At 41.3% G+C, this 17,084-nt stretch overlaps 2 protein-coding genes across 11 annotated transcripts in view; one reads left to right on the top strand and one right to left on the bottom strand.

Moving 5' to 3' along the window:
• Positions 1-11,136, top strand: part of CDAN1 (codanin 1) — a 35,256-nt gene extending 24,120 nt beyond the window's left edge. Inside the window, exons 20-29 of one of the 5 annotated variants that reach the window (XM_054828650.1) lie at positions 915-1,064; positions 1,521-1,584; positions 2,299-2,377; positions 3,371-3,528; positions 5,048-5,155; positions 5,521-5,584; positions 6,678-6,880; positions 7,598-7,705; positions 8,426-8,528; positions 10,481-11,136. In XM_054828650.1, coding sequence (XP_054684625.1) covers positions 915-1,064; positions 1,521-1,584; positions 2,299-2,377; positions 3,371-3,528; positions 5,048-5,155; positions 5,521-5,584; positions 6,678-6,880; positions 7,598-7,705; positions 8,426-8,528; positions 10,481-10,500 — 1,057 coding nt within the window. In that variant the 3' untranslated portion in view covers positions 10,501-11,136. Of the gene's footprint in view, positions 1-914; positions 1,065-1,520; positions 1,585-2,298; positions 2,378-2,491; positions 2,592-3,370; positions 3,529-5,047; positions 5,156-5,520; positions 5,585-6,677; positions 6,881-7,597; positions 7,706-8,298; positions 8,365-8,425; positions 10,263-10,480 lie in introns of those variants that run through there. The other 4 variants (XM_054828651.1, XM_054828653.1, XM_054828649.1 and 1 more) reach the window with 4 other exon arrangements.
• Positions 11,137-12,796: 1,660 nt separating this feature from the next.
• Positions 12,797-17,084, bottom strand: part of STARD9 (StAR related lipid transfer domain containing 9) — a 113,705-nt gene continuing 109,417 nt past the window's right edge. For all 6 annotated transcript variants that reach the window (XM_054828639.1, XM_054828640.1, XM_054828642.1 and 3 more), the window contains 5 exons: positions 16,460-16,524; positions 16,166-16,371; positions 15,699-15,778; positions 15,130-15,288; positions 12,797-14,041 (listed from right to left, as the gene is read on the bottom strand). In XM_054828639.1, the coding sequence (XP_054684614.1) occupies positions 13,940-14,041; positions 15,130-15,288; positions 15,699-15,778; positions 16,166-16,371; positions 16,460-16,524 (612 nt within the window). In that variant the 3' untranslated portion in view covers positions 12,797-13,939. The remainder of the gene's footprint in view (positions 14,042-15,129; positions 15,289-15,698; positions 15,779-16,165; positions 16,372-16,459; positions 16,525-17,084) is intronic.

The following is a 17,084-nucleotide window of genomic DNA, read 5'->3' as shown; positions in this document are numbered from 1 at the left end:
TTGTTCTGTCTTCTCTGCAACCCTTCCTTCTCCCTTCACCTTCTCTTCTCCAGGCTAAGTGAAACCAAACCAGCTCCCCCAGTCTCCTTGTAGGGTGTGTGCTCCAGCATCCCAGCTATTGTAGTGGTTTTTTGTTTTTTGTTTTTTTTCCTTCCCCTCCTGCAGTCACTCAAATTGCCAATGGCTTTCTTGTACTGGGGCCCCAAAGCTGAGCAGTGTACTCCAGATGCAGGCTCACAGTGGTGAGGGAGGCAGTAACTTCCCTGGACTTGCTGGCTGCACTGTTGCTACTGTCAGCCCAGTATAAGGTTGGCTGCCTTTGGACACTGCTAGCTCGTGTAGCTTGGCTACTGGGAGCCCAGACCCTTTTCTGCAGAGCTGCTCCCTCACCAGTGGACCTCAATCTGTACAGGTACACAGTCACCACCCCGTTGTTAGCCCATTTCTCCAGCTTGTCGCATCCCTGCCCTCCAGCATGTCACTCAGGAGCCTGCTGAGAGTTTGTACTGTCCCGTTGTCCGACTTGTTGAAGATGTTAAACGCTATCAGCCCACAAGGAATGCTGGTTGTAGTGGGGTGCTGTTGACATCTTAGAGCTTCTGACCACTATCCATTGAGAGCACGAGGGTATTGCTGCCAGAAAAGATACCTGTAACCATATATGTTTCTATTAAAATCCAAGGGTTTTGACTCTATTTTGATATCATCATTGCTGCTTTCTTCCTTACAAAAAGAACAGGGGAATGGTACAGTACTAAACACACTGTGATTAATTCTTTTTTAGCAAAGTGGTTTATTGCATTTGTGCCTGAGATGGTTATCCTCCTAAATTGGGGGAAACAGCTGGTTACAGTTAGTGTGCACTGTTTGTTGTATTGATTTCAGTCTGTCTGATTGTTCTTGGTTTTTTACAGGGCAACACTGGTAGCAGAGTTGGTTCAAAGGGCTGAAGTCATGTTGCAGGATAAAGTGAAGGAGGAGGATGCTAATCATGACAAGCTGCTTGAAGAGGTGTGCACTCATCTGTATGAGGAAGGGGCCCAGGCACTCATCAAAGGCAGAGAGTAAGGAGGAAAAGTTATTTACATTTGTGCTTTCCCATCTCTTCTTATTGCGGAATCTATAAGCCTAATTTGGCTTGGCCTGTCATGCTCAGGTTCTGGTAATTATAAACCCTGACCTCTGCTCTTCTTAGGGTGACGGTCTGCTGCACCTTCAGCCAGTTAATGCCATATTTGTAGGAGGGAATAAAGGTGCTGTGTGTCCCTCTGCATCCAGCTCCAAATGAACATCAACTGCAGCTATTGTACCTCCCTTCTTTGGAAAACTGAGTATTGCAGCTTGGTGGCTTGTAATTGCTTTTTCCTTGTCTGGTTCTTTTAGTCTGACTTACTTCACTGCAGTCTTCCAACTGGTTTTGACTGTAAGAGAGCATGTGAAAGTTCCTACAGTAATAACCTCTGCATGTTGTCCAAGAACTTTGACTAATCCCATGGCACGGTTTCTTTCTTTTCTTGCAGATTTTGCAAAAAGAAAGGTCCTGAAGCAGTGAGGGTGTTACTGCCAGAAGAGACATCTGCAGCAGTATGTATTTTCACTACAACCTGCTTCGCTTATCCCTTAATAACAAAAAGGTAAAACTCGTGGGTTGGGATAAGTACAGTTTACTAGGACAGCAAAGGAAGAGGAAAATAACAACAACAATACTTACAAAAGAATATACAAAGTGGGTGATACACAATACAATTTGCTCCCTGCCCTGAAACCCGGTGCCTCGCCTGTCCTGGATCAGGGATCCCTCCTCCCTGGCCAGCTCGCTTTATATACTGAGCATGACATCATATGGTATGGAATACCCCTTTGGCTAGTTTGAGTCACTGTCCTGGCTGTGTCCCCTCTGAATTTCTTGCGAAAATTAACTCTATCCCAGCCGAAACCCAGGACAGAGCGTCACCTCTGCTAGGCTGCCTTGGATATTCTGGCCAAAGTGATACTCTAGCCATTAGCTAACTGTTGCAACTAGAATGGTGTATAAGTTGCATTCATCTTGCAAGGATAATACTGTTGTTTTAGCATCAACTTCCCCAAGGTTTGTATGGGGTTGATGAGGTTTGGGAAATCAAAACAGGTCTGCCCTATTGCTCAGAGTAGCAGTTCCCAAAGGGGTGGTGGTGCTCTATTTCAATGTTACATGCCAGAATTAAACCTTTTTCCTCTAGAATTCCTTCTGACTTCTCACTGACTATAGTGCTGTGGCTGGTAGTAAATCTCCTATCACTTGTTATCCTCCCTGTAAAGGTTTTAAGTAGTGCAGAAGACATTGCAGTGGAACTGGCTACTGAGAAGGCCTGTGGCTGGCTTTCCACCAACATTGCAGGTGAGTCTCCTTACCCTGAACTGGGGCTTCTAATTTGTACTCTTTTTCTGAGATCAAGGGGTAGAATTTATTCCAGTGTTATAAAGTACTTGGTCCTACTCATTTTTCTTTTAGTGGGAAGCATGCAGTTGCTCTGTCCCTCCTTGTTTAGGAATAAGAGGAATGATTTCTAGCTCCAAGAACCTTCTTCAGGGATTTTTCAGGCTTGGCCCATGTAAGTGATTTTTAGTTATGGAGGCTCGTAGGATGGTGAGAATGAATGCTGTGGAAAGCTTCTGAAAATGTCATCTAGCTTGAAATTGTCTTAGCACTTCAAACGTATGATACAGACAGCTGCTCTCTCAAGCCACCTTATGGTCCACGTGTACAGAATGCTTCTGAAATTTGCAAAACGGACACCTCTTGGACTGGGTGTGTTTTCAGCAGGCTGAAGGCAACTGTAGTCCTTTTACTCTGTAATAGTGCTCTGGCAACTCTCCAGAATCTCTGAAAACCCCTTGTTTCAGGAGGTTGTGCCAAGAATCTGCGGAGGAATATCCAGCACCATTTGCTACAGCAGGAGTTTAGTGTTTTGGATGCTGGTCAAAACTTATTGTGGTAGAAAACATATGGCTTTCATGGGCACAGTGGTTGAACTAGTATGATCATGCTGATTCAGCTTTCTACTTTGGCATTGCTTCCTGGCTTAGCTGCTGTGTTGAAACCCGCTGAAATATTTTGATGGAAAATGAGATGAGTTGCCAGTGGTACCTGGTGGTAATGGGTGGCTGCCTTTTAGAACTGTGGGTTAACATGCTCTCTGCATCTGTGCTTCTGCCCATGAAATATAATGGGACCTCAGAGTGAGAAGGGATTGAAACCGTAAACTGTCTTTTCCTCATTTGCCATGGCCCTTGGAATGAGAGGCTAGTAAGGGTAGTGTTTGGAAACAGTTGTCAGCCTCACTGGAGAGAAAAGCTGAAGTAGACAGGATTTGTTCCCTGTTCTTTGTAGCACTCATCAAGAGAGAAGTGAAGGCAACCTTCAACAGAATGCTGAAAGTCCCAGGAATTCCCTTGCCTGGCGAGGATGCTCTGGAGTTGAGAAGGGACTGCCCTCCAGGCTGTCAGCACTGTGCTCCGTTTCCCTCCCAGATCATCAACGAGATTAAGGTACATAGTGTTTACTTCCTGGCTTGCCCTAACTCCCTTTTTATTTATCACCTTGGTGTTTTTTGGGTTGGTTTGGTTCTGTTTTTAAAAGCGGATGTTCTGCTTCTAAGGAACTGGCTGTGAGGAGTGTTTAGGAAGCACGATGGAAAGGTCTCATATTTATTTCATCCCCTTGCTCACTGTGTGTAGATCAGAGTTCCCCGGTCAGGAGTATTATCTCAAATATAGGATTTCTGGTAGCATGGCAGTGATCTTTTTGATGACAGTAGTGCAGAAACCATAGTGTGGTAAGCGTTATGTACAACTGTATGCTGAAGAGTCACCATATCAAAATGGCTGCTTTTTTGTAGATCTGCTCTTTTTATGGAGTCTCCTGGTCTCTGTTTAAAGTAAGAATTGCCTGTTGGTCCCTTCAGTTCTGGTAGACTGTCCCATCTTATGCACAAGGAATTCTACATTGAATTAAATGTCAGGTGAATCTGTTGAAAGATTTTTGGCAGTCTGCATCTGCACCTTCATTCAGCTATAATTAGGGAGAATGAGAGTATCTTAAAAAGAAGGTGATGGTATGGACTTAATTTCAGTCTTAGATCAAGCAATTTCCCATTCAAGCTGGCTCAAATTACATTTTGGTCTTTTCTCCCAGGCTTTTGAAAGGTCACTGTTCTTGTAAAAATCATGCAATTATACAACCTGCATGAGTAACACATGAGGAAAAGAAGAATTCTAAAAGCCTCACTTTTTTACCATTATGTATTCTGCCTATTTTTTTGCTGCCGCTTGTCTGTTTGAGCAATAATACTGGATCTCGCTGTCGTTGCATTCCCAGTAATTGTATAAGAATGTGTACTCATCCTTTAATGCTTTCTTGCTTGAGATAAAATAAAAAGGAGGGTAAATAAGGTATGTGAGGAAACCAGGTACTTTTTCTGTAAACTGTGGCTTTTTTGAGGATATTTTTGTATGGCATCTTAAAATATGGCTTTTAAAATACTTTTTTATTCTTTTGATTTCCACCCTTGTTTCTGATATTGGGTGGTAAATCACTGGTGATGGGAAGTGCTATCACATGTAAAATTTGCTAAGCCAGTATTTATGCCATAACCCTTTTAGTGCTCTTCATATGCAGCTTTTATTGACACTGAAGCTACTCTGACAGTGTAAGAGGACTGTAGATTTCTGTAGCACTTCTACCCTGAATTTGCTTGCTGCGCTATCAGATTTATGTAGAACTTTCAGAGTTCGTTACTTTTAAGAAAGATGAACTGGTTGCCCTCATTGATCTTGACTTCATAACATTAGTGAGAACTATGTTAGAAAATCAGACCTAGGTACGGTTGTGAAAAATTCAGCTTTAATCTGTTTTATGAAATGAGGAGGCTACTAGCGTTCTTTTCTACTATTATTTTTTAATGAGGACCTGGGGACTATCTGTGAACTGCTCTGCCATAGGTCCAAGGATGTGTGTGTGGAAGTGCAGGATGCTAATAGGTGAATTACTGCTGTCTTTTTCATGAAGGATGTGCTCTGCATTGCTGTGGGCCCACGGGATGAAGGTGAAGTGATTGACTACATCTGGCTGGAGTGCCTGCTAGGAAGATTGAGTCAGACACTTCGATGCAGAAAGGTAGAAGTAAAACAGCAACAAAAAAACCCTCTTGGACCACTTGGAACTGTCTTCATACCTGTAACCTTGTTAGCTTGCCTTGTCTCACAGTTGAGTTCAGTGAAATGTTTTTTGTCTGAGTTCAGACATGACAAAGTTGAACTGAATTTTTTTTTATGCTGTGTAGATCTGCTTGGTTCTTCAAATTAGCCTTTGTGGATCCTCTTTTCTTGTCTTTCAGTCTTTAACGGTCTCCTGATTATAGCTCTGTGCTTCTTGCTCTAAATTGCCTGCTCTTCTCTGATATTTTTATGCCTTGTGAAACCCTGTTTTGTCTAATCTGCAGTATGGGGACAAAGATACAACTTTTTTTTTTTGTTTTCCAGTTCATGTGTCCCACATCAGAACAGCAGCTGGCAAAGTGCACAGTTGAGTTGGCTTCTTTGCTGGGTAAGTCAGTCATGATAAACTGTTTAAGACTGAAATCTGTTATTACAGTTCTCTTAAATCCTTGGAGCCAGAGGCATTGATATTTAGAGCTCGCGGATGTTTGATTTTCTTTGGTGTCACTGAGTCTGCAGATTTTTTTCTGTCAGTTTGACTGGTTGCTCTTATTCCCTTCCACCTTCTGCAAAACAGCATTATACTGTGACTGACCATCCTTCAGATCTGGTGTTCTATTCACTTCTCCATTGTTTTTTATTTATTGATACCTTCATTTAAATATGTGATATGTTTTCCAGTATTTCTGCCTCCGAAAAGTTGCAGCTGAGGTTTGGGTTTTTTCCCCCTAAAAGTAGGGGACTGTTCCCTTAAATTACATTTTTATGCCTCTTTTTGGAGATAATGGAAGCAACTTATTTTCTGCATATTGTGACTTCTGTGATCATTTTCAGGTTCTTGTTTTGCTCTAATGTGTTAAATACAATGTTTTTCTTAGCAGGCGCTAGTGATCTGGGTGCAGGTGTTTTCTCCCTGGACAGCCTTCTAATTTCCTGGGTTTAGAACCTTCTTAAGATTTATATGTGGTTCATTCTTTCAGAAAAGAATTCACATCTGAATATTGTAATGCAGTGTAAATCTGCCGCATTCCATTCAACTGTACCAAGGAAGATCTGGTATCTTCTGTGTACGTTTAGCTTGCAGTTAAACACTGTTCAGCTTTACTTTCACTTGTACGAAGTTATGCAACTCTGCCTGTAGTCAGAACTATGAGCAACTATTTAACCTGTTTATAGGTTTAAATGTTGTTCTTCTCTCCTTTGGAGTAACAGCCAGACCCTCTTTTATTAAGCATTAGGCCGACTTTCATTTAGTCAGTCATCTTTCAAGACTTGGGGCTGTATGCCAACCAAATGGTATTCTTTATCTGAGTAGTGTAAATCTCTTCCCATGTAATACTGGTTTGTATAGTTTCAAAGCTTTTACTTCAGCGATTGTTTAGATACCAGCTATGCAAAATGTGCTGTTGGACCAAGATGATGACTACAAAAGGAAACTAATGCAGCTATAGAAGTTCACCTTCCTTCCTTCCTTTTCTTAGTTTCAGATCGCGTTCCTCTAATGCTCGGGATCAAGTCCCCAGAGAAGAGCTCTGAGAGGCTGCGTGTAAAGAATAATCCCACCTATGGCCTTCTAAAACTGCTGCTTTCTGTCTGGAAGGAGGACTTTGGGATGCCTGTTCCTGTGCAGCTGATGTTCAGCAAGAAGAACATTGGTTATCTTGCAGAAGTGAAGCAGCGAGAGGTAAAGCTTATTCCGATCTGCAGAGCTGCCAGCTATTCACTCTGGTCTGATACAATCATGTAGTTCTTCCTGCCTGCAGTGTTAACTGATCGCTTGTGTGAACAAGGCCAGCAGGATTTGGTCTGCTGTTACCCGGCGTTGTTTCTGCAGGGGTAGAGAAAAAGAGGACTAGGTACACTTGTCAGTGTTTGATACCTGTCTGGGGGCTGTCAGGAAGGCACAGTTTAATTTAGGAATAAATGGCAGAACGGCCCCCTTGGCCTGGGAGATTATGAGGACTGAACACACTGGTTGCATTCGTGTGTCTTTTATCAGCTTTCATTTTAGCATGTGTTGTCTTATAAGATCCCTAACTATGAACTATTTAGTTGCAGGCTAAACCCAGCTTATTTCGGAAGGCAAGAAAAGAATTTTTCAAGCCGTTCTTGAACACACACGAGTTAAATACTTGGTGTGTTTGGAAACCGAGGATTAGAAATTTTGAGACTTTATGGTAGGATACAGTGTATGAACCACAGGAATTCTGTTCACTCATTTTGTATGTTGCTCTTTGGTGTCCTTCATTGCCACACCCACATAAATAATGTGCTTTCTCCTTTCGGTCCTTTTCTCCACATTGTGATCCAAGAAGAAAAACATGAATTGTATAGTGATAAAGAAATGGGCACAAAATCCATTTCTTTGAGTTGCTAATATTTTTTTTTTTCTCTTCTGCAGTGGGATTTGTTCCTTTTCATGCTTCGTGGTCTTGTAGAACATGAACTAATGAGAACTAGTGAAATAGAGGGTTGCTTGCATAGCCTTGAAGAACTCCCTTGGCCCTCAGTAAGTAATGAGATGTTTGTGAACAGTAAGTGAAGTTACATAAACAGCAAATCCTTGTAGTTCTGTTTCACATAAGGAAGGTTATGGGCTTCATCAATCTATGGTTCCTACTCAATGCAGCAGGAGGACTGGCTTCCAACAAGCTGCTTACTGTTACTAGTGTTTGGCTGAAATCTGTACTGCCGGAATCCCAGCATTTCCCATGCAGTGGAAACATTTCCAAGAAAATTGTAAACCAGTTTGGAGACCAGCTGGCTCAGTTACCCGCTCTCAGTTCTAGCCTGGGTGTGTTTGCTGTACTGCAGCTGAGAATGATGTGTTGGGAAGGGTCTTAACTGACCAGACTTGCATTTAAACCTCTTTGCTTCCCACTACCAGAACGTGAGAGGAGTCAAAATGCAGGAAACTGCCCAAGTTCCTTGCTAAAAATTAGACAGTATTTGAAGGCTGGTGAGCGCTACCATATTGGGGATGTTTAACCATTTAAACCGTGGCAGGGATCTTTTCTGAGAAGGGTGTGGGGATTAGAGGGGAGACTGAACATGCCAACCTACGGGCATTCATCTTTACAATCAATTTTGTTGCTTGTCTAGGTTTCTGCACTGGAAAACCATCAACGATCTGTTTAACCTTGTAAAGTTCTTCATGAGAAAAATGAAGTAAGCCTCTTTGTTGACACTTGTTAATAAGGGTTCTCTGGTTTGTATCTGTGTGTTGCAGGATTTCTTAAAAGAACTGGAAATGCTGTCCAGAGTGTTTATATCAGAACATCATATAGAAGAGCCCAGAACTAATCCTTGTGAGCTGCCCAGACAATCTCCAGGTACCGTGACAGCACAGAGTTAGTGGAGGTGGACTCTCTGTGGACAAAAGAGATTACGAATGAAGATGCAAATGGAATTTTCAGTGTTTCTGAATGCATGATGAGCTCTTTGCTGGGAGCATACTGCAGATAACAGGTCACTTTTTGTGCAAAACCTGCACTGGTCTTTCTGTTCATGGACATTTTGCCATGGTGACTATGCTGAAGGATTTACATCAGCAAACGGCTCTCCAAGTCAAAAGTCCTGTAAGCACCTTGATCGTGGCTCAGAGCAGCCGTTTTTTAGACTCAGCTACGCTTTTTCTATTTGCGCAGCAACAGGCTGTGACCAAACCCAGGATTCGATTCAAGTGGACAAGTCACTTGGTGATCAGAGAGGTGGCTTCCTGGTGGCCGTCTCTTCTCTTAACGTAATGTGATTTCTCATGCTGTCTTTTAACAAAGACTGTACTGTCAGGAGAGCGAAAAGTTGAACCTGTATGACATGGAGATGAGCCTATATTTATTTTTCATTGTAAGCTCTGTTTGAAGGTTTGATTTTAATTTTTTTAAGACTCATTTTAAAAGTGAAACCATATTAAATACATACACCAAAACATTGGTGACATTATTCTTAAAGGATGTAGATGCTTAAGTGTTTTTTCATCTCTTGTTGGAAACAGAACTTGTAATTTCCTGGGGTTTTTAATAGCAATAAGGGAGAAAATATCTGTTTATATTTTTTACTGAAGACAGATGACAGTATTTTTTAAGACACTTTTATAGTATGTGAACATAAATGGCATCTGGCTGCTATTCACTGTTTTTTATAATCCTTCTTGCCTTGAGTTTGGGTTTTATCAGACAGGAAGTGCTGCAGCAGGAATACTACAGCCTGGAAGAAGCAACAAAAAAATAGTGAAAAAGCACTGTGACATCCTTGGGGGAGCTGGCTTTGAAAGGAATCCTTTTTGTGGAGGACAGTGGGTGTTTTCTGCCCTTGCAGATAGAGCATCACCAGGGGTGTGACCTCTCGTTCACCCCCTCAAGTACTTCCTTAAATTGGGGGTTGTGGCAGGGACTGCTGGTGGCTAGCAGAACATAATTAGGTGCTCATTAGCTGGCTCATGGGATATTTTCCCTCACCCACCCACCCCATAGCAGTGGGGGTATTATTTCCTTTTGTCTAGGAGTGTGCTATTAGTATGGGTTTTTCCAGAAAGCAAATACAGTAAGAACAACATCTGGACAAAATGAAGCCTGGGGCTAAAAGGACTAACTAGGGAGAACTGTGGCTTCTGATAAAATATATGATACAGAGAGAGAAACTGTAGAGGCACATCACTGTCTGGACTGTACTGAGATTTTTCTTGACTTGGTTACTAAGCACTGCATTGAAAGATTTGGCGTGTTCCATCCGTGTGTCTCATTTTAGGGGTTTTCTGATGTGAATGAAGCAGAGGGTCCCTAAGGTGGGCATGCTGTGTATGCAGCAAGGACACGGTAATACAAACTGAAAGAGCTAGGACACCATATCACACCATACCTGCTCCCCGAGGCCGAGTGCTACGCGACATTTTGCTGCAGATCTCATTTGAAGTTGTTGTCATAATAAACATGATTAACTGTCCTGTTTTGTGTTCAAGCTGTTGATATATAATCTCTTTGTACTGGGGCGAAGTACAGAAAAGGTGCCTTGCCACAAAGCATGGGGCAGAGAAAGTACAGTAATCTCTTCTTTCCGGCCTGCTGCTGCTTTGCTTAGACTGAAACATGACTTTATTTTGTTACGTAAGGGGGATGGGGGCAGTGGAAGGGGGAAGAAGCTGGAATCTGTAGTGGTAAAAAAAAAGGCGCGCTTGGCTCTGGAACTGACTTTATTTGGGTATTGTAAAACTGTTTCAATAGATACCATGGCCACAGCTGTTTTCATGAACTCAATGTATCTGAATTGTCCTTCTCTAATACAACAGGCTTGGAAATTTTTATTTAAAAGGTGACCAAGCCCCAGGAGCAGTTCACTACATCCAGAGAGCATAGTTGTGCCCTATGGGGCAGAAGGCAGGCAGTTCTCCAGTGGGAACCACCAGGTAAGAAATGCTCCTGTTTCCATGTTTTTAGGTGTTAAAGCAGTTACTCTGGTTCCTGGGCATCCTGTGGGTCCCAGCCTTGGTTGCTTGGTAAAGCCAGACACCCAGCTTTGTAAGGAAACCTTAGGAACAAGCACGTAGCATGCTGGTTTTGGCCTAGGGCTACGCAGCAGTGGGACCATTCTGATGAGGATGCATGACTTTCTGTGGGCCCGCTGGGCTGGAAGCCTCCACTCTGTGTGAGTGCTTCAAGCAGGAGGGAACAGAGAGCTCGCAGGAAGCTAGGTCAGAGTGCGTGGCCTTCCTTCTGTCAGTCTGTCCTACTGCAAACTCACAACTCCCAAAAGAAAATGAGGAAAATGGCATTGTATTAACTTCCTTCTGGATGTGCAGGTCAGAGGAGTTGTGTAACAGGACTCAGGAAGAAGGTTCAGCCAGTGCTTCATTTGAAAACAAAACACCAAACCCTCTTGCTTGGACAAGGCACAAGGTTTCTGTGTCCCAGAAGCCACATTTAAGCAGTGACAGGCTACTTGGCTCTTGTGCTACAAATTCATTCCTCGGCAGGTAAGTAAGAGCCCTACATCTTTTATCACAAGCTAGCCTTTCTGTTACTTCTCCATCCAGCAGATGAGTATCTTAGCTGGAGCAAAATAACGTGGGGCACGCTTTCTTGTGTAGAAAATACCATTTATTGTGGATATGAAAATAGCAATCTTGATTAAGAGCAGAGATGCAACAGTAGGTGGTACAATACAATTGGTTTGATCATCTACTGCTCAGCAGTAACTTGCAGGAAGTTGTTTTTTGCCCATTGTAGATTAACAAATTAGATATCTGCTGGGTTTTTATTTCTTCCTTCCAAACAAACCAATGCCGTACATTAACGGGTACCGTAAAATGTTATATTTGCGAAAGAAAACATTCATATAAATAGGCTTTTTAGTATCAATTGAAGATTGTATTAAAAAAAAAGTTACATTAATTCAATACTGATAAAAATAAAACTTAGCTTTGATAGCATATAAAAACGCTTCAAAACAAGCATATATAAATAACTTAATTTGTAAACATAGAAAAAATCTTATGTGTATATATAAAAATAAACATCTGATGCACTGTACAATAAGACATTATCCTTCATAGGCACTGGCATCGTTGATCAATAGGAGTCCCCCTAGATGTTTTTCCTACACAAACTGCTTTATCACTAGTGCCATGTCCAAAATAAAAGGGAAAAAAAAAAAACCCAAAACTGAAGCACTGAGCAAATCGTTTGTGGATTGTATGAAGATTCCCCCTGCTGCCTCCAGGAGTCCACAGAAGCAGCACTGGGGACAGCCAATACACTGTGCTGCTTTTTCTGCTTGGTTTTTCTAGGGCTTTTATATACTGCCTTGTTCCCTCTTCCTTTCTTGGTTTCCACCAAAAAGGGGAGACTATGACCGGTTGCAAATCTGGAAATCTGTCTTTTTGCTCAGTTGCAGAAAACTGTGTGAGGGGCTGCCCCTTTTTTCCTGGAGGGGCCATGGAAGATGCATGACACTTGAAGTGAATCATGCCACGACTCAGTTTGGCAGGCTTTTAAGAAAAGGCTGAGCCTCACCAAAAGAGAACAGTACTATATTGGTGTTAAGATTGTAACATGACCATCTAAAGATAAAACAAAGCACATTTGTAAGTGAAAGGTTTTGTTATCCTACCTGGTATAGTTTGGGGGGAGGGGGGGGGGGGGAAGCCTTGGACTGGTATGTCTCAAAACTGCTATTTTCTTAAATATCAATTTAAAATAGCTATTATCTTTTCTTTTAAAACTTACTGTATTAATAACAGGAAGTAACATAGAAGCTGAGAGCCAAAATTACACCTGTGCAAAGATATAGTAAAAGTAGATCTTGGCTCTTGAACGCAAAGGTGGGAAGTGTAGCTCACTTCACTGTATGCTGGGAAAACACTTTTTACTGAAAGCAGCTGTGTTAAAGTAGCAGATGCTTACTCTGGTAAGGTGGATGCTCAAATACATATTTCTCACTTGACAAATTTAAAGTGCAACAGCTTCTTGAACAATGTGGGCTTTTTTGAGCTAAATAAAGCCTATACTAGCATCTTTTATTGCTTAGATAAGGTATCTAAAGTGAGTCTTTACTGTTGTGCTGAAAGAACTAAATGAAGTTATTCAGACAGGTGAATTTGTTGTGGTTTTGGTTCATTTTAGGAACGTGTGATCAACCTAGGGAGTGCATTGAACAAATGTGTAAAACCTGACAGCAGGACTAAGTTCAACAGAAATACCACGATGTAAGTGAATGGGAAGAGTCTGTATTTGCTGCAGTGAGACAGCCAGTTGTGTTACGAACAGAGAAGTGCCATAAGACTATGACCAGGCTGGATTTTTCAGCTCTTAATGCATTTGGGCAAAAGTGTAACAGGGCTGATGGAAAAAGCTGGAGCTACTCTTATTTGCAGGATTTAAATTCTAGAAACAAGCTGATTACTCAGTACTACTCCTTATTAATGACAAAGTGTCACTGTTTAGAACTGTCAGTTTGGTTTCTTTATTTCAAAGCACCTAATTGATTCTGCAGTGCAGTAAAACTGTGTCCTGAGGTGTGGTGGTTTCCACTGATGCTGCATAGTGTAGTGGCAATCTGAAATACCTTATACTGGCTGCAAGTTGTCAGCCAATTACATGAGAAAAATCTATTCAGGGTGGAGGATGACTAGTAGATATCATGCTGTTTTAACTTCCCTTCTCAAGGGGAAGTATAGCCAGCTAGTGAAGTTAAATGATTTATCTACACTGTTGGGAACTTTGCATTTGATACTTACTTATCTCAACATTCGAAAGTGACTTTGCAGCTCTACTCAAGAGCTTGTAAAAGGTCTCAAGCCATACCTGTACTGTTTCCAGTTTGTAGTGCATTTCATTGCTTCCATTGCCTTTTTCTCACCACTGCCTAAACTTTCTTAAAGAAGGTTGATCTTTGAAGCTTCTTGGAAACAGAAATGAAATAATACACTTCTGCATGTAAGATGCTGGCTATTGTAGAGCAATGTGGCTTCCTCTGGTCTTCACAGAGACAGCAGACCTTCCTGCTGTTCCATGGAGGATTTCCACAGCTGTCTCCAGGAAGATGGGTTCCCCATAAAACTTGCTGAGTTTCTTCTGAGTAGCATTGGCTAAAATAAATGATCCTTTTTCCTAACTATACTTAGCAATTAGGATGCTCAAATGAGGCTCGATTGTGACTGCATTATGAGCCAGCATTTTACATGACACTTACAGATGCTTGTGTCTCTGAACTTCCAGCTGCTGTTCAGTGTCCGGAGTTGTACCACACACTAACTAGCTAGAAAGTGTGCCAGGCGAGCAATCACCAGTGGCTGCCGCTTAGCAATGGAACTCAGGAGCCTTGCAGGGATGGCCGGGGCACCAAGATCCACCTGCAGGAATTAGAAGAAAGGCCACATATGTGGGGGGTTTGTACCCATTTTTGAACAAAACACTTCTCTCCAGCCTGGAACAGCACTGATGTTGCAGTGTATGTTAAGCACGAGAGTAGTGTACAGGCAATTGCTGCTATTGTTACCATGTGGTTTGTATCTTTGCCTTCCCAGTACTCCATACACTTTCAAAGCTTTGCGTATTTGATGTTACTTTCAGCATTGCTTTTGACTTTGAGCTTAGACTGAATATTACTTGTTTGAGACAGATGATATAGTGCTACTGAAAAAGTATATGTGTATACTAAAGTGCAATATAAAATGCCTATAAAATTGTAAAATGCATATGCATTACATATATGCATTGTAAAATACATATACTAATTACTATAACTTAAAGATAATATTTAAAAAAAATTACATCTTAAAAACCATGTTTTATATAGATAAGTTTAAAGGACTAATTCCATTTAGCTCTCAGATGAGCACTTTAAAATAAATTATACATTATGGTAGTCTCTTCTGGACATTTTAAAGTACTTGGTACCCCTGTCTTGAAGAGAGCCTACTTTTCAGATGAGTCTGTAATAAATGGATGGCAGCATTGTCTTGTTCTTAACTGCAATCCTAATCTTGACTTCTCGTCTGTATCTATTAAGTGTGAAGAATTAATGACTTCAGTTACAGAAAGTATTCCTGTGCATTTTTGAAAATAATATAACCTAAGTGGACTTCCTGCGTCTACAGCAAGAAGAAAATGCAGATAAGACTCTCCAGTCTCTAACACTGGCTACAACATTACACTAAAATTGCTAATAAACCTTTACAGCGGAGTCTTGGTATCCCAAGGGAGCAGCTTTAGCTGCTGTAAAAACGGAATCCTGTGCTTAAGCACAATCCTAGTAAGATTGTCTCTGCATTACCATACATCATGCTATGTAACAGTGTGAAGTGGAGGTGACTTTTATGGTCACTTCATAAACTTCATGGAACATAGCCAAAGGCTTATATTTTTTTGTTACTTACCAGCTCTTAGCGTTCTGATACGGCTTTTTGCATTGACCATTGGATATACAGCAAAATCTTACCTGTGCCATGTAAATAACTCTGGTGATATCTCTTCCATCCACTACATCAGGTTCCAGTATCCAAGCGCTTGGCAAAATCTCCCCTCTCACCACTTCTTTACAAGGGTGAGGCATGGTTGCATCATAGACAGACTGAATAGCCAAGACAGACAAGTTCTCCTGCATGGGACAAAGTGTAAAGATGACAATTTGAAAAAAAAAAAATTAGGCATATAGTAATGTTTTCTTTGTTTGCCCTGAGGGATATTTCTCATCTTACAAGAGCTCTTTTGATAAGAAATAGTATTTCTCATGTTATGTATTATTTTTGGCATAATCCTGCATGTTTGTAACCAGAATCTACTATGTAACATTTATGTTACTACCTAACGGGGCCTGGCTGATGATTGTCATTCATAAGAGGGTTTTAGACATAATGCAGTTGTCTCATATCAGCCTGCCTTTTCTTCCTGTCATACTGTCACTTCTGGAAATAAAAGCACAGAGTTTACTTCCTTCTCTCCTTTGTCCTTGCACCATGAGTTTAGAACAATTACTCCTCTGTGCTTCAGAGAGAATGTTCACTTTACCTCTTTGGCTTCTACAGTAATGCAGCAGAAATCCCGGGGTTGCTTTAGGTAACACAGGGACGTATCGGTCACTAAATATACTGTGGAAAAAAAACACCCAAAAACAACAAAGGAGAATTAAGACTTTAACTTAAAATGCATATTTTATTTTGACTTCTTGTTGCCTAAGAGCAGAGCTCTAGTTAATATGCTCTAATGTGTCATTAAGATGCTTTTTCAAGCCACTTAAGATTTATTTTGCCTTTCAAACCACTGTCTCAAGCTGTACTTCTGCAGTAAGATGTGTTTACTATTGTCCTTACTTTGCAAAAGTCTCGTAAAATTGAAGTTTCCATCTTAAATAACAAAACTGTTTATTCAAACCTTAAGAAATAAAATAAGATGCCTCTAACTTTCTTCCTGGGTTCAACCTGAGCTGAGAAAGCACGTAATGATAATGGTGGCTAGGGGTTTGTGTTGATACTCACCCAGCTGAATATGGCTGGTTACCTTCTTGTGTATTCGGGCTGTGTTGATAGTTCTGTCGTACAGATGCCTTTTGCCAGGATCTCTGACTAGTCCCCACACACAGGGAAGAGGTCTTTCTATCACTCCTGCTCCCAGAAACCCATGCCTTGTTGCTGAAGGGAACACTTTGTAGTAAACCAGCACCTCTTTTTCTGTACACTGATACCTGTCAAAGAGAAATGAAAAGTATTTGCACACAGGAGGGCCAAGTACATAAAAAGGCCTCCCATTATAACGACCTGCCATGAACTTACTTCCAACCAGCTGCTGCTTGGCATGTGTAGAGGTTCCTCAGGTTATGCGAGCATGCTGCCATTACCTTAGAAAACAAATGTACGGGTAAGAGAAAGGTGTATAAACTAGAAATTGTGTTCAGCTTTTACATGCTGCTATACTTATCTTCTACTCAAACTACTCAGCTGGCTTTACCACAAGTGCTTAATCTTTAGCCAGCAGCCAGACTGATGTGTCATATTCTCTGCTGAAGGGAGAGAGAGATATATAGAGAGATTATATATACATATATATATATATATATATATATAAAAAAATGGAAGCCTTTATAGTAGCCTAAGCTATTGTGAGAAAATGGGAGATGGAGGGAGCATGTATCTCCAAATGATGTTGAAATGATTCTACCCGATCTGAAGTACAAAGTTCTTATGCTTTCCTTCTAACTGCACACCCACATCTTGTCATACACAGACAGGTAAAACCTGCACTGTAGGAATTCTTGGACACTAGAGTTCAGCAGTTTCACCATTTCAGCTAACATGCAACAGTCTCTTCTGAACCCCACTGCTGCAGCCTGGGTCACTTTCCCTCGCCATTTAAAATTGTTCAATGTGCCTCTGGCAAATAGGAAGCTATTGGCAAGAT

The sequence above is a fragment of the Grus americana genome, chromosome 5 (assembly GCF_028858705.1).
Source record: "Grus americana isolate bGruAme1 chromosome 5, bGruAme1.mat, whole genome shotgun sequence".
NCBI lineage: Eukaryota > Metazoa > Chordata > Aves > Gruiformes > Gruidae > Grus > Grus americana.
Note: the sequence above shows the minus strand (reverse complement) of the source record. Positions and strands in the feature narration are given on the sequence as shown.